Here is a 15,357-nt window from a genome sequence, read left to right as displayed (position 1 = left end):
AAATTCTGGTTTACTTGGATATCAAAAGCCTAATTAACCTCATTTGAAAAAGCTCAGAATACAGCTTTCAGCCGTATGATATCACGGGTTAATACTCACTAGAGATAGCCAGTAACCTATCAACTGGACTTATAAGAGCATTTCATAAGTATTGCACTCGGAGAAGCATGCAGGTATGACCATTTATTGAAACTATAAAGGAGAAATTTCCTTTAATGTGTTAAGTACTATTTCTCATTACTAATCTCGTCCACGACCAACACAGCATATTGCTCGCTAGGCCTTTTTGAAAAAATGAATTACATAATTTGAGTGCTGATGAACCCAAGAGCTAACTTAAGGCTGATTCCTTTGAGTGCATTTCGTGCCCTCTTGCATTTACTATCATCGCATTCACCAGAGAATGGATTAAATTTTATTTTATCATCGATTGCATTTATCTACTACATGCACATACGCTTAATTCCTGTTGGGAAAATTTTATTGGTTTCTTTTCATAATCATTGCAACGAATATAGTACTGACTCTACTACTGATAACATTACAAGAAGGTTTTTAAAGAATGGGATGACTAGCTTTAGATTCTAGTTTTATGAAATAAAGTTCCAATTAAGAAAGAAAGTAGACTTTGTACGTAGAGCATCATATCCTGAGTTAATCAATATGACACAGAAACGTTTACCTTTATTACAGAAATCAAATAAACAAAAATTGCAAACATAATTGATGAGTACTCAGGATGAAAAATCAGGAGCAACAACACGTACAACCAAACACTACTATTTCCATTAAGGCCATTTTACACGGGGCACGGAATTGTGCAGGTTATAACTGCATTAATTTCTAAAATGGCGTGGAATTGCGCGAATGCATGAATAAAATTGGAACGGGCTATTTTGCCATCTCACGTCCACGCATCCTCGCACATGTTCTAGCAATTCACCGCTTTACACGATGCAATTTTGACTGCTCCTTCGTACACATGTCAGATCATGCAACTACGTACCCCTTGTAAAACGGCCTTTACAGGACTTCTTTATTTTCACATCATCGACAAGATATGTTGTCCACTATTATTTGACTCCCATTTTTTTCTGGCGACATCAAGAATTGTTGCAAAAGACTCTTAGAAGTGTGAAGCTATTCTATTAACTTTAACACTATCCGACCAAAAGTAAAATTCTTTTTGCTGAAGAATAGGATTCTAGCATTAAAAATGGCATCTACAACATCAATTAAAGCTTCATCTTTATGGCTTTCATGTAAAAATCTTTACAGTCAAATCTGCTAGTACTGTTGATATTTTGCAGATCCACACTACACCATCTATCGAGAGGGGGGTGAACCATATCATATATGTCATACGTAACATTTCCCATGATGCTCAGAGGATCAAAGCATTTTTCATGGGCATCAAATTTCCATTTTTTTTGTTATAAAACATAGAAATCTTCTATATATCAATCAAAAAGTGGTAAATATATACTCCAGGCATTACACACTTTCGATAAAGTCAAGAAACCTTCTATATTTATATCAAAAAGTGGTAAATATATACTTCAGGCATTATAGACTTTTGATAAAGACATGAAAAAAAGTAAACTATCCAATTTCATACACCAAAGGCAGAATAAAATGGGTCCCACTATGGCAACCTTACCAGGCCCCCTGAGAACATAAAAATGCTGCTGGTTAACTAATGTAACTGACAGCTGAGGTCATTTGCTCCATGAGGGAAAGGTAGGGAAGGAATACTGGAAAAAAACCAGCATAAGCTGCTCTTAACGAGAAGCACCAAGGGGATCAGTGCTATATGTCCCATTCAAATGACTTGACTGCTGTACTAGAAGTGCCCTTTACAAAGCACACAAGAAGGGACAAGCAGGGATAAGGTACCCAATAAAAAATCTGAACCACCACCAAGGTTTGAACCTGGAACCACTGGGTGGAAGGCCAACACTCTGGCCACCACAACTACCCAATCCTATGCCACTGGTTTACTGCTGGCTAGTCCGTGGTTATTTCCTAACAATTAGACACACCTATGGCGATCAGTCCACTCACCTTGGTGAGGCTTGGAATGACAACTGTGCCTTTTGGTTGATACAAGCCCCTTTGATCCAGGAAGAACAAGCCAGAGGATCGAGATGTCATTTTGGGAGGTGATGGGGCCACGAGGGCTCGCAAAGCCTCTCTCAACACTCGATGCTCACTCATGGCCACCATGGATGCTGGGGAATGCTCACCGGCATTTTCAACAGCATCACCACTGTAGAGAGAGAATATAATGTGGAACTTCATCCCATGCTTGCATTCTTCAAAAGAACTCACAAGTACTCCTCATTTAAATCAAGTTATTCTTAATGCACAAAATAAAAATCGATTTCAGATACAAGAAATTTGGCACAATTTTATCACCACACCTTCCCTAAATAAAGAGTCAGTCTCATTGAAAGACTTGGATGATTCTCCTATTGGACCAACTTGACATAAAAATAGATATGTAAACCAAAGAGGGATTCCTCTGATTCACTGACAAACAAAGCTCACCAGAATTTTGCTAGGTTGGCCGAGGGATATTTGCTGGGAACCCGACATCCTTGAGCATGAGGAAGAACAACATTTCCCTCCAGCCACAGGCGGGCAGATGCCAACGTTCCCTCAATGTGGGACCACACATGCTCCTCGGAAACGGCACTGACTGCCTCCACCACAGGGTCAACTCCACCTCTGGCATTGGCCTCTGAAGATAAGTAATAAAGAACATAAGATTGACTATTACACACTGACCAACAAAATTAAAATATACATAGTATTCATGCATCATTCCATTTTTGAAAGCTTATTGCACAGCTATAATTTTCAAGCTAGGGTAAAATAAATGTATACAAGCTGAATGAATGTTTCTAATTATTAAGTAGGATATAAATTTTTCTTACAATAATGGAAAAACAAACCAGATGTGTTTCATATTCTGATGATTTGGCAGTAGCATCTAGATACAAAAATTGTTTGAAGAGGCTTTTATCCTCATTGCAAATGAATCCAGACATCTAGGAATAAAAATGAACAAAGAGAAAACCAAATGCTTGGCAATGGCAAAAAACCTGTATAAAACTTGAGAGCCTATTATAAAAGTTATTAAATTTTTTCAATGAGTGAAGAGCTTGGATCCTTGCTAGCATCAAAAAATCAGATTTCTTACTCTTATGGAATTTAAGACAGGTAGCACATGGGCAATAAAAGCTATTATGCACTGCAACCTATTTTTTGGTACTTCAAGAGGCTCCAAAATAATCATATAATAGGCAGTAGTGCTAGGACCTACCAAGTGCCTACTAATGGCAACACAAGAAGAGAAGGTGGAAAAGATAGATTCTTAGAAGAAAGAAGATTCTCATAAGAGGTGCTGCGATGGATGCAGGAAATTGGAATAAGGACAAATGCTGAAGTACATGATATGCATGGGGAACCAAGCATCATATCGGTTATGAAACATGGAGGATTCATTGCGCAGGTCATTTACATCCCAGGGAGGAAAGTAAGGCAGTCAAAAAGATTTTTGTTGGCCGTCCAGGCGTGAGGAGAAGCAGAGGAAGACCACAAAAGCAGTGACTTGATGATTTACAGGCAGATTTAAGAAGATTGGGATCAGGAGATAAAGATGAATGGAGGCAGTTAGTTCTGAGGCCAGAGACCAAAATGAGCTTAAGTGTCACGGATGATGACGATGCATTTTTCTATATTTAATATGTTCATATTCTACAAATACATGTATGATATGAGTGAGGTCCTCATTCATACCCCAAAAGAAAAGGACCCGTGCATGCAGTGTAAGAAGGGAAAAGGGAAGAGAAAAAAGAAAAATATCCAGAACTATGAACGGAAAATGCAAAAGAGATCTTCATGTTCAATGCTTCCATAAGCATAAGTGCATCAGCTGATAAGACCATGAGTGTAGCGTCAGAAAAAATTATTTATATATCCGGCAAAAATGGATCGATCACCCAAAAAATGTACCACAAGTGAGAAAACAGAATGTGTGGTATCAAAAATTAACACATAATACTTTATTTCATTTAAATGACATATTAATCATAACGTTAAATAAACTGAGGACTTTGATTTTTTATACACAAAATAATAACTCCGTCTCTATTTTTCTTTATAAAAATTACAAACAATCCCCATATTCCATCAATGGTTCTAACCTGCAAATGTATTGGGAAAAAAATCAAGATACATGAAGAGAACATATAATCAAAAATCTTGCAAATTCCAGAAAATAGCCTAAGCAGTCTTCCCAGCCTAAGCACATCCCACCCAAAACAGGCTGACATTATAAGGGTGGACACTCATGAGCAAGGAATTAATGGCACCAATAATAATGAAATAAAAAATATTAATTACTAGAACTGCATTCATCCTCACCTGAAGCAATATCTCCTGCCAAGCTGTAGCAATCACCGGGAACTTCATCATCAAAGCTGAGGCATTCATCTTCCTACAGCAAAGTTGAATCATGAAATTATATAAATATTAATTCAATATTGACACAACCACACGTCATAAACATTCAACAACCTATTCACCACCAACTTCAAGAATTTGAAGAGGAGCACTCAAACATGAGCAGCACTTGAGCCGATACGTTGGCTGAATGCACCCAGGGAAAGAAACAATTTGATATAATTCCTGAAGCAAGTTTTCTATGTTACAATTACCTTTAGTGCTCTTGCTTTACTATTCTAGCAAATACCGATGGCAATCAGAAGGAAATTGTGCCTCCCATTGCTAAAACTATAACTGATCGCAAGGAATAAATAATCAGGGATTAAGAAGAAATTACCCAAAAAATATGATGAGGGATTTTACATTGTGAGAGATATAACCAAGAATAATTCTAAAAAGCAGTCTAAAAAGGGAAAAACTTTTGTCTCATGATATAAAATATCATTCAAAATGTCATTTTCCTTATACCTGGGATATTAAAGCAAAGGCTCTCAGTTTGCATGAAGTGCCTAAGTGATAGGTTCATCAAGTGCTCTGAGTTCCTAAGAAACATATTTCTAATATTAATTACGAGTATTCATTTAGTTTCCTTTGGAAACGTCAAAAACAATATTAATCAAAACTCTCCAAGAAATTCTTTTTTAAACATTTTAACTATAACCTTTAAGCATTATCTAAAGACTATCGTTAATTTGTAAATAAGTTTGGATTCAACTTTAACAAATTCAACTTTGATATGCATTTTAAAACAATTACAGGTAGATACACTTCCCAACACCACAGTTTTATCCACATTAGCACAAGCATTTGCGCAGAAATTCAGGTCAGTATACAGTTTCTAACAACAGTCACGTAAATGGGGATAAGGTCTCACTATATACCGTATAAGCATCTGTAAGAAGTGCACACGTGTAAGAGGCGCACCCCTATTTTGAGGATCGAAGCTATAAAGAAAAAAAATGCGGCATTTTTTTTATCCTATCGTGCGGTGTTGCAGACGTATGCCTGGAATTTCGACAGTTATCGAAATTTCCTCTTTCAGTACTATTTGAACGAGGAAATTTTGATAACTGCGGCGGTAATAGCGGCATAAGAGGGAGTAGAAAAAGTTCCGATCCTCTCTTCGCATACGTCTTCGCTCTACGTTGCTTGTCCTACTCACGAACAATTTTGTTTAAAAGCTCTCGCAGGAGTATTGCAATAGAATTGCAGCCGTGGAAAATTTTAAGGCAAAACACGACAGGCAGATAGCATGAACCTTCCCAAGAGATTGGACAACAATCGGGGCAATCTCAGCGCCTTAGGATAATAACCACGTCGTATATTTAAGGCCCCTTGCACACACACCGATTTTGGACGGCCGGTAAAATATCAGCCGTCCACATTCCAATAATGAACAATGGGAGAGCATTGGAGCTTGCTCATGTACCGAACACACGCCGGCACCGGCTAAATGCCGGTTAGCTGCCGGCCATTGTCACTGTGGATCCCCATCGCCAGCTCAAAAACATAGCAACTTATCGTTTGACTGGTAAAAATCCGGCGTGTGTGCAAGCATCGCTTCGCCGGTAAAATATCGGCCGATATTTTACCAGCCGTCCAAAATCAGTGTGTGTGCAAGGGGCCGTTTTTTTCCTTTCCGGGACTCCACAGGAAAATAGGAAATTATCAAGTTACAGGGGATCAATGTTTCATCCCTACCCCATCTCACCAACTGACCTTTTTCGGTCTACCAGGCTCAATTCTCCGAGTTTTTGGAGGTCAAATGCTAGGTGAGTCACCTTCTGAGCTCGAAAATATATCTCGATATCTTTCAGCAATTGTATGACACGCACGAGGTTCTAAAAAGAATTACGCGACCTAACGCGACGTATATCTGACAGCATTTAAGTTTTTTAAGCTCTAATTGATTGACACAAAGATTTATAGCTAAAACAAGGCTACTAATATTCAACTTATTCCTAACAGCACAATTTCGGAAGAAACAAGCGTAGCATAAGCGCATTCAAACAAGACGAGACAGACTGGAAACTTCAGGCAACGCAAACTGCGTATATCACATTGCTGCGCCTTCGCCTCTTCGCTTTCAAGGCAACCACGTCACATGCAAGATCGGACGTGTTCTTCTCTTGCTCCTTTGCTTGTAGCCTTGTAGCTTGAAATATGGAGGGGAGGGAGCGCGCTCCTTCCCCTCGACCTCTCCTTCAGCGCTAATCCAACAATGAACACACTCGTTCGAATTTTTTAAACCGCAGGTTTTGACACCAATATAATTTTCAGTTGCAAAAATCCTCATATTAGCGTCTGAAGATAATTTTTGAAAAATCAGGTGCTCAGCGCAATGGAAATTTCTCAGCAAGACAGATGTTGACTATTAACCAGATATGTCCTTCAAAACTACGCGTTTCTCTACGTTTGATAAGCGATTACTATATGCAGTATAAATGCCGCGGTATGCCCACTCGTGGCAGTAAATTTAGCTCGCGCTCCTGAGCGAATCACCCCGCGCGATCTTTTCAATGTTCACCTCTGGGGTACCGACGTGACGGCGCGATGCTTACAAGAAATTCAAACAGGAGCATTTAGAAAATACGTCCCTAAGGGAGAAACTCCCCTGCCTGCCGCTTGTTTTTGACCCAGGGTTTCCAGATGACTGACTCACGCTGAAAACCAAGGCCACTCAGTTCCCCTTGGACTTGCGACCGGGGAAGGGGAGGGGGGGTTGATAAGAAGTTTAAGTAAGAGGCGCACCCCCATTTTCGGCTGCAATGTCTGGGAAAAAAGGTGCGCCTCTTACACGCGCTTATACGGTATTAAACTTCTTGGGAATATAGCAACTACAATAGCAAGTAACTGCACTGCTCACCTATTGAACACATTTTCAGGGATGCATTATGTACATAAGCTTAGGATCCCTTTTAGTACTATCATGAAATTTGTAAGCCATGTCATAATCTAATCTATCTAAGCTCTCAACTATCATGTGCACAGGACACAATACAAATATATCAATAATACTAGTAAGAAATAAGCATATAATCAGCAATAAGGGATCCATCTGCTAGTCAAACATAAAATTTATTTGATAATTTTTCTTTGACTAACTTTTGAGAGCAACAGAGGGATATCTCTATTACTACAAAAATCTACAAGCCTACTGTAAAACTTATGAAAAATAAAAATCATTACCAGATTCATCTGATAATCAGAAAAAAAAAACTTTATACATACACCAAATTTGTTTCCAAGGTGGACAAAATTGATATGATTAAAGCCGTGTCCCAATTGGCCATTTGGCTATGCCAATTCCAGGATTTAGTCATGACGCCATCTTGGAAGGATGTCCCAACTCGTTAGCCAGCATAAGGGAGGGAATTTAGGCAGCTAACGCGGCCGCCAGATTTAGGCATCGAGGAGTGCATCCTTCGCCCCACTTTTCCCATGATTCAAAGCGTCTTCAGGAGAAAGGGCATCATGGCTGTCAACAAGGGATAGTACTTGTTTGCAAGTAGTGTTGATATTTTGAGACTTGTTCGAATAATTATTAATTTTTATTTTGTTTATAATAATGAAATTGCGTTAATGGAAGTGTAAGAATTACGGAGAAATTAGTAAAGAGAAGGCGGCGTTAATTTTAATGTTTGTTTGCTTCTTATGTATGTATATGTTATTTTATAACTTTTTATACCGATCACATGTTATCTTTTGCTACTGTTTACTTTTTTAACGTGTTAAATAATGCTTATTGATGTTTATATATGCTTCTCATATATACTTAATTATGTAACACTATGTCTAAATTCTTATATTAACACTTTTTGTTCATTAGGTTAACACCCATAAGAATAAACAATTATTATTATATCTTATTGGACAAAGTTCCGAAATTGGAATCGGAATAAGTTACAACAAATAAAATCTATAGTGATTATAAGATATGATACCGAAACCTGATTTATGTATTTACGTACGTAAACCATACTTTAAATTAATTTTGAAAATAATTCCCAAGTCAGACGGTAACCGAATAGACTAAATAGACCTGTTCTTAATAATACAAAACTAGAAATTAAATTGCTAAAATATAAGGAATTCGAATAAGTACTTGGTTGAGAGACGATTGAAATATTACAAACCAATGAAAAGGAATATACGCTAACATTTCGCCACAAACTTAGCTAAAACCTCTTTAACAAAACCATACGGAACTAAAAATACGAATTTGAAAGTATACCCCTACTTTACTATTACAAAAAGGTTGTCTAAGATACTAAAATTATGATTAAATACTCCTCTCCGGCATCTAATTATCAAATTCACTTGACACATCACATTTTAACAATTTAGGGTGGGTTTTGTTCATCATTTGTTCAAATCATTCCGATTGTCTCTTGTTTTGCATTGGCCTAGTGCCCAGTAGATGGCAGCACCTGCGTAAGGATGTCCCAATTCATGCTCCCTTGTGGTTGGCTGCCCAGAATCTGGCTGGCTAAATACATGATGCCTAATGGCTAACGAGTTGGGACACGGCTTTACTCACACCAAGGGATTTTTATGTATGATGAGAAATTGCACACAAAATAAAATTTCTCCACTCTAATCAAAATGAAAACAATGGTTCGTGAGTTCACTTTGTGGTATAAAGTCACACTATAGATAAAGCATCTTGAGAACATAGCTCTCACAAAGTTAATTGGTGACATGATAGATTCTAAAATAAACTTTGTTCTACTCCAAACAGTATTTATTAATAGAAACTCAAGCAGTTCTGACCTTTTCAGGTTGAAATTTTTTTCTGTTTCTGTTCAAGGTTTTGTCTGATAGTTTATGACAACATGTATGTTTTGATGTTCTCCCTGACAATGTTCTATGTCACATGTTTGACCCATAGAGCAATAAAGATATTATTATTATTATTATTAAATAATGATAATAATTCTTCATGGTGATAATAACCTGCAAAGGTCGAAACCAGTTGGTTTTTTTTAACGACTAATGTGAGGAAAAAAACTAAGTTTATTTTTTATTCTATCTATGTAATCAGAATGCTGAATAATCATCACAATAAGTAATAGTTTGTAAATTTCTCACATTCCTTGGCATAATTCCTAATCAAATAAAGACTATTTTGGCATGGGTATAAAAATTTAAACCTGACTTATTATGTACTTACGGTTTCACTACCGTCACTGCCAAGTGAGATGAAATCAGGCTGGTTCTCCAGCAAATATGCTGGCCAATCAAACTCATTATTTGGCTCCTCAACCACGGGCTTCACCTCCGGGAGCTCTTTCAGTGTAGAGCCAGTCGGGTGGTAGGAGAGGTGAAGGAGGAGGGACAGCAAATGCCACCGAACATCAGGCTGAAATATACATTCACAACATTAAGGGAACAGTTATCATAGAGTTAACCTGAAAATACAGTTAAGGACCTAAAAATTGTAATCCCTAAATTTGGGAAACTCAAAATCTGCCAGATTTGAAGTTAAATTTTAACTCACTTAAGGTATTTTTTTTATTTTAATGTCATGCAGCACTACTATTGCTTCCAGTCTTAGAATTAATAGAGACATTGTTGCACTAATCTTTTTCACATAATATTGTTGTGATCTTGCCAACATTAATTTATCCAACATACCATCCATTACATCTCAATTCAGTTTATTGAGTTTCCATTTAAATGAAAGGCACTAAACTTCACTTTAATCCTTAATATGCCTTTAAGAAAGGAGGAAAGAGAACACAGGGTTATCTAACTGCAATTTTATATTGTATGATCTCAAATGATATTTCCCACTCAGAAATGAGAGCAACAAGTACTGAAATTATCAACCAAATGTGAGTGATGATACAGCCGGTCTCACAGTGTTCCGTGGAAAAACACACGTTGTCATGTCACAACACATTGGAATTTAAATCTAACCAATTTCAATGATAGAAGACATTTTCACAGGTGCACAACTAGATTAAAAATGGTACAATAGGGGTAGACATGATGTTAACTTTTCCAATATGAAAATTCCCTCTCAAACATCAAACTAAAATACCCTTACCAAATTTATATCCTTATAATAATTATAAACAAAATATGTACCCTGAATCAAACTAGAATACCCTTTAGTGACTACATACATAATTTTCCATAAGGTTCCAATGGTTAATTTTACGGAAAACTCACTAACTTATTATACAATCTTTACTGACAACACTAACATTTGTGCGAACTAGTGCATTTAACCCTAAAGTGAATGAAACAGAATTATAGTATAAATTAAACACCAATGAAAAATCAGGGGCCAGTAGAAAATGGCACACTAATGAATAGAAATTTACCTTTCATACGTTAAGAGGATGTGGAAACATGACTACATCACATGCAAAGTTTTTCCAGACTTATTCATAGACAGACATTTCATGATTTTTCTGAAATTCCAAGATATTTCCCTTTGAAATCACAAGGCAGCTGCGAAAGCTTCAGTTTCTTCTTCACTTATTCATCAACGACAGCAAGATAATTTTTACCTAAATTGATTTTTGATGTATTTCCCTTCCTGTCAGGAATTCTGAATCTTCTATTACATTTATGGGGTCATTCCATGCCAAATCATCACAGCTCCCAACCCGACCGTCTCAGATTTGAATTAACAAAATATGTGTACAATGTATACTTTGTAAAACTTGTGTACAAAATTGTGTGTGAACCTGTTTAGAACATGTGTACAAATTTTTCATACGGAATATTATTTTCACTCATAATTCAATAATTTTTTTACTCCTGTTCCCATAGCCATCCCAAAATGAAATTTATGCCAAAGATAGAATGCATTTAACTGTTTAACATATTTTTTTCCCAATAAAATTTAAGATACAATTTTTTAGATAATCAAGGTCAAAGGTCACATGGTGTGACCTCGGAATAAAAAAAATCGGTATCTTAAAATCTAACATTTTTTACATAAACTATGTTCCTTTAGCTTTAAAATGAGACCAACAGGAAGTTTCTGTCACAATTATTAGCTAAGTTATGATTTATTTTTGTAGAGCATTCGAGGGAAAATTTTGCATTTTTTGTCATGTTTGCAACCCTGCTGTATGAATATCGTGTATAGCTAAGGGTTAAAAATTTGTGAATGAGTCCAATTTCAGGTGCTTTAACTTCCTACCAAATTTCAAGCAAATCTGACACGGTCGGGTTGAAAAGTCCACTTTTCTGTGATGATTTGGCATGGAATGACCCTATGGCATTATTCCCAATCCTCCTGACCAATACAACCGTACATCTAATCAAATTATGAATAAACCAGGACAGCATTGGGGTTCAAATTGGATGGGGTGCTTAAAGGAATTTGGAAAACTATGTGTTTATACATCCACTTGATTAGATGATTCATAACAAAACCAAGCTGCACAATACTTAATTACTACTAGAACGTTGAAAAAAATATAACGAGAAGAAAGGATGAGGAACATGTGACTTAACCACGTGTAAAGTACATAATTATTAAGTGAAAATAATATCAGGACCAAAAAAAACTGTACCACAGTCTATCTATCATGTACCACAGTATATCAACCATACGGTTTACACAGCAAGATGAAAGGTATTTGACGTGATACACTATGAATGGATGAATGCAGTGCCTTGAGCTTCATCTTTCTACAACAGTTGATGCCAAAACGACAACTTTTTGCAAGGGCGAGATTTTTCAGCTATATAATGACATCTTACAGCAGCCCTCACAATCGTTCAGCGGATATGTCACGCCAATGCTCGTCATTCTACCCTTTTGCATTTAGTTTAACATAACAACGCGTAGCGGATTTTTCAATGGCCACAACAGAAATAAACAAACCTTCTCAATTACTTCCCCTTAATCCAGATAAGAAAATAGCGCAGTTCGTGTAATTTTCGAATACATAGAATACACTAAATCATGATGATGGTGATCGCCATAAACAAGAACACTTGTAAGACTGGTATGATGCAATAGCAAGAAGAAACACGTATGCTACAAAAATAAGAATTTTAGAAATTGCATAGCTTACCTGGTCGGGATTCTCCCACTCCTTGTTGTTAAGGAATTGGTCCAAGAGGCTTTGAAGTCTTTCTGCTTCAAGAGATAGGCCATGAATGAAAAATTTTCTTATCACTCCATCGATTGACTTCTTGATCGAATACCGATCGACGGCATTGAACTTATCACTCCAAATATTGGAGTAAACATAATGCTCCAGCTGAGAAAATTTATCATCTCCAGGCTAAAATTGAAAAATAGCAAAATTATCATTTTCGTAATCAGGACACTGTTATGAATGTATTGGACGAAAAAAAATCGCAAAAAGACGGGAGCCCGGAAAATGCATAATTACCAAAGAAAATAAATAGGTTTAAAATCTATTTATGGCGAAAAATGTCCCATTACATAACTATGAAATGGACACGAAGAGTTCCAATGCATGTACGAATGGCTTAAACAGAGCTGAAAATACTAAACTGTATAACGAACACAAATATATCCACCTACCCTGAAGATTGGAACCATTTTATTATATTCCAATTAATAATAATAATAATAATTTATTAATTTGCCAGACGACAAGTATTGTACATACATTGTATATGGCACGTCATGAATACAAAATCAAGTTATATACAAAATGGCAGTTTAAATACAAAGGCAGTTACAAAGATAAATATTCATCAACTGAGTAGAAACAATTGGATAATAAAAAGTTTTTACACTTAGTTTTGAAGGTCGACAAACTCATGGGAGCTTTTAGGTTCTTCGGAAGCTTGTTATAAAGCCTTAGAGTCATTGTTTTAAAGCCACAGATAGCTTTCTTAGTACGTACAAATGGGATATGCAAGTCTCCCTGCTGCCTAGTACCCTGGTTATGAATATCCGAGTTTAGCGCGAAGTCCTTAAAGTTTGACTTGGCATATAATAAAACAGAAAGTATGTAGACACAGGGAATGGGTAGCACGCGGAGATATTTAAACAAAGGGCGACATGGGGTTCTACATGGTTTGTTTGCAATCAAACGTATAGCTCTTTTTTGGATTTTAAAAATGGTCACTGCATGGGGTGAAGAGCCCCAGTGTAGAATGGTGTATAGTAAATGGGGGTGGAATTCCCCATAGTAAATAATTAGAAGAACATCAATGGATACAGTGGATCTAATTGATCTGATTAGGAAACACTTAGAGCTAAGATGACCAGCTAGATTAGAGACAAGTTTTTCCCAGGAAAGATGCGCATCGATATTCATTCCCAGAAACATGGTGTCGTCAACCTGTGGAATACATGTTTCATTTAGGTCAACATTAAGCAAACTAAGGGTTTTGTTGAAATTAGAGAAGTAAATAAGTTGGGATTTTGTGACATTGAGATTAAGACAATTCAATTTACACCAAGTAAGAACCTGATCGGAGACAAAGTTGGCTGCTGTATGTAACCCTTTGACAGTTGAGGACGTTATAATAAAATTGGCATCATCAGCATATAATACTGGATGAATACCAGTTGCAGAGGATACAAAGTTGGTGAGGTCATTTATGTATAATAAAAATAGAATTGGGCCAAGAATAGATCCTTGAGGAACACCTTGGGTCAGAAATTTCGGAAGAGAATTGAACTTATGACCATTCGACACCACTGAGACAATTTGAGATCTATTGGAGAGGTATGATTCTACCCAGTGAAAGGGAATACCTCTTATGCCAAAAGAGGGTAACTTATTCAGCAAGATACGGTGGTTGACACTGTCGAAAGCCTTGGAGAAGTCATAAAATATGCCAAGTACTTCCGTTTTGCGGTCTAGTGCTGTTAAAATTTTGTCGACTACCTGGGCAATAGCATGACTGGTAGATTTGTACTTACGGAAGCCATATTGAAAAGGTGATAGGAAGTTTACGAATCCAGAATATTTACGCAACATGACATGATAAGCATTGAATAGTTCACTAAATGTACAACTTGGTTCATAATGGTTCTTCACCCAACATTCATTAAATCAAGAGTCCTTCTACCTCATGTAAATACTCATTCTTTTACATTAAAATGATACTACGTTTAAGTCAATACTCACCTCTGTGTGGGCGACACATTTCAATAGAGATCGAACATATGGCTGAATACATTCTTTGGCTTTTTCAGTCATCAGGAAGGATACATTTAAAAAATATTAAGATATTGACGTGCATAAGCTGCCTTCGCCGCCATAAATGGACATTTTGAGGATTTTGAGCAAATCGATTCTCATCTGTTTTAAATACATGTTGAGCAACTCAAGAATGATATGATCAGTGATCAGCACTGGCAGTGATGGGCAAAGTCGATCATTTTAGTGATTCAATCATTTTGACTCGAGTCACATAAGTGATTCAATCAATTGATTCAATCACTATGATCGAAAAGACTCAAATCAAGATTCAATCACTATGATCGAAAAGACTCAAAGGAGTCATGATTGAAAAGACTCAAAAGGAATCATGATCGAAAAGACTCAAAAGGAATCAAGATCGAAAAGACTCAATCAATGGATGTAATAAATCACTTTGAATAATCGAATAAATACTGCCTCATCTGCGAAGAGCATTGGTAACGCTGATTGCTATCCATATTATCATTTCGTATACTATTTTAATTGTGAATTCCTAGATGAGTAAATTAGATTGCAAAAATGAAGGAAGCAGTGTCATGAAAATATTTGGGAAGGCGAAACTGCCACAGTTTCTTAACACTAATAAAATAATTTCTAACTATAGTTGATCAAAATATAACACAAAATACACCACACACTATGCATGAATCTGATCTGCAGGATAATTTTATGAACGGCACAA

The 15,357-nt window shown here is 36.6% G+C and overlaps 1 protein-coding gene across 3 annotated transcripts in view; it reads right to left on the bottom strand.

Annotated features, from left to right (window-relative positions):
- LOC124154187 (gamma-tubulin complex component 5) overlaps nt 1-14,790 on the bottom strand; it is a 93,661-nt gene extending 78,871 nt beyond the window's left edge. Inside the window, exons 1-6 of one of the 3 annotated variants that reach the window (XM_046527753.1) lie at nt 14,601-14,790; nt 12,558-12,770; nt 9,686-9,874; nt 4,432-4,504; nt 2,551-2,743; nt 2,065-2,269 (exon numbers count right to left, since the gene is read on the bottom strand). In XM_046527753.1, coding sequence (XP_046383709.1) covers nt 2,065-2,269; nt 2,551-2,743; nt 4,432-4,504; nt 9,686-9,874; nt 12,558-12,770; nt 14,601-14,672 — 945 coding nt within the window. In that variant the 5' untranslated portion in view covers nt 14,673-14,790. Of the gene's footprint in view, nt 1-2,064; nt 2,270-2,550; nt 2,744-4,431; nt 4,505-9,685; nt 9,875-12,557; nt 12,771-14,392; nt 14,417-14,600 lie in introns of those variants that run through there. The other 2 variants (XM_046527755.1, XM_046527754.1) reach the window with 2 other exon arrangements.
- Nucleotides 14,791-15,357: the final 567 nt, after the last annotated feature.

Source organism: Ischnura elegans, chromosome 2 (assembly GCF_921293095.1).
Source record: "Ischnura elegans chromosome 2, ioIscEleg1.1, whole genome shotgun sequence".
Classification (NCBI taxonomy): Eukaryota; Metazoa; Arthropoda; class Insecta; order Odonata; family Coenagrionidae; genus Ischnura; species Ischnura elegans.
The sequence above is the reverse complement of the archived record's forward strand: the minus strand, read 5'-3'. Positions and strand labels throughout refer to the sequence as shown.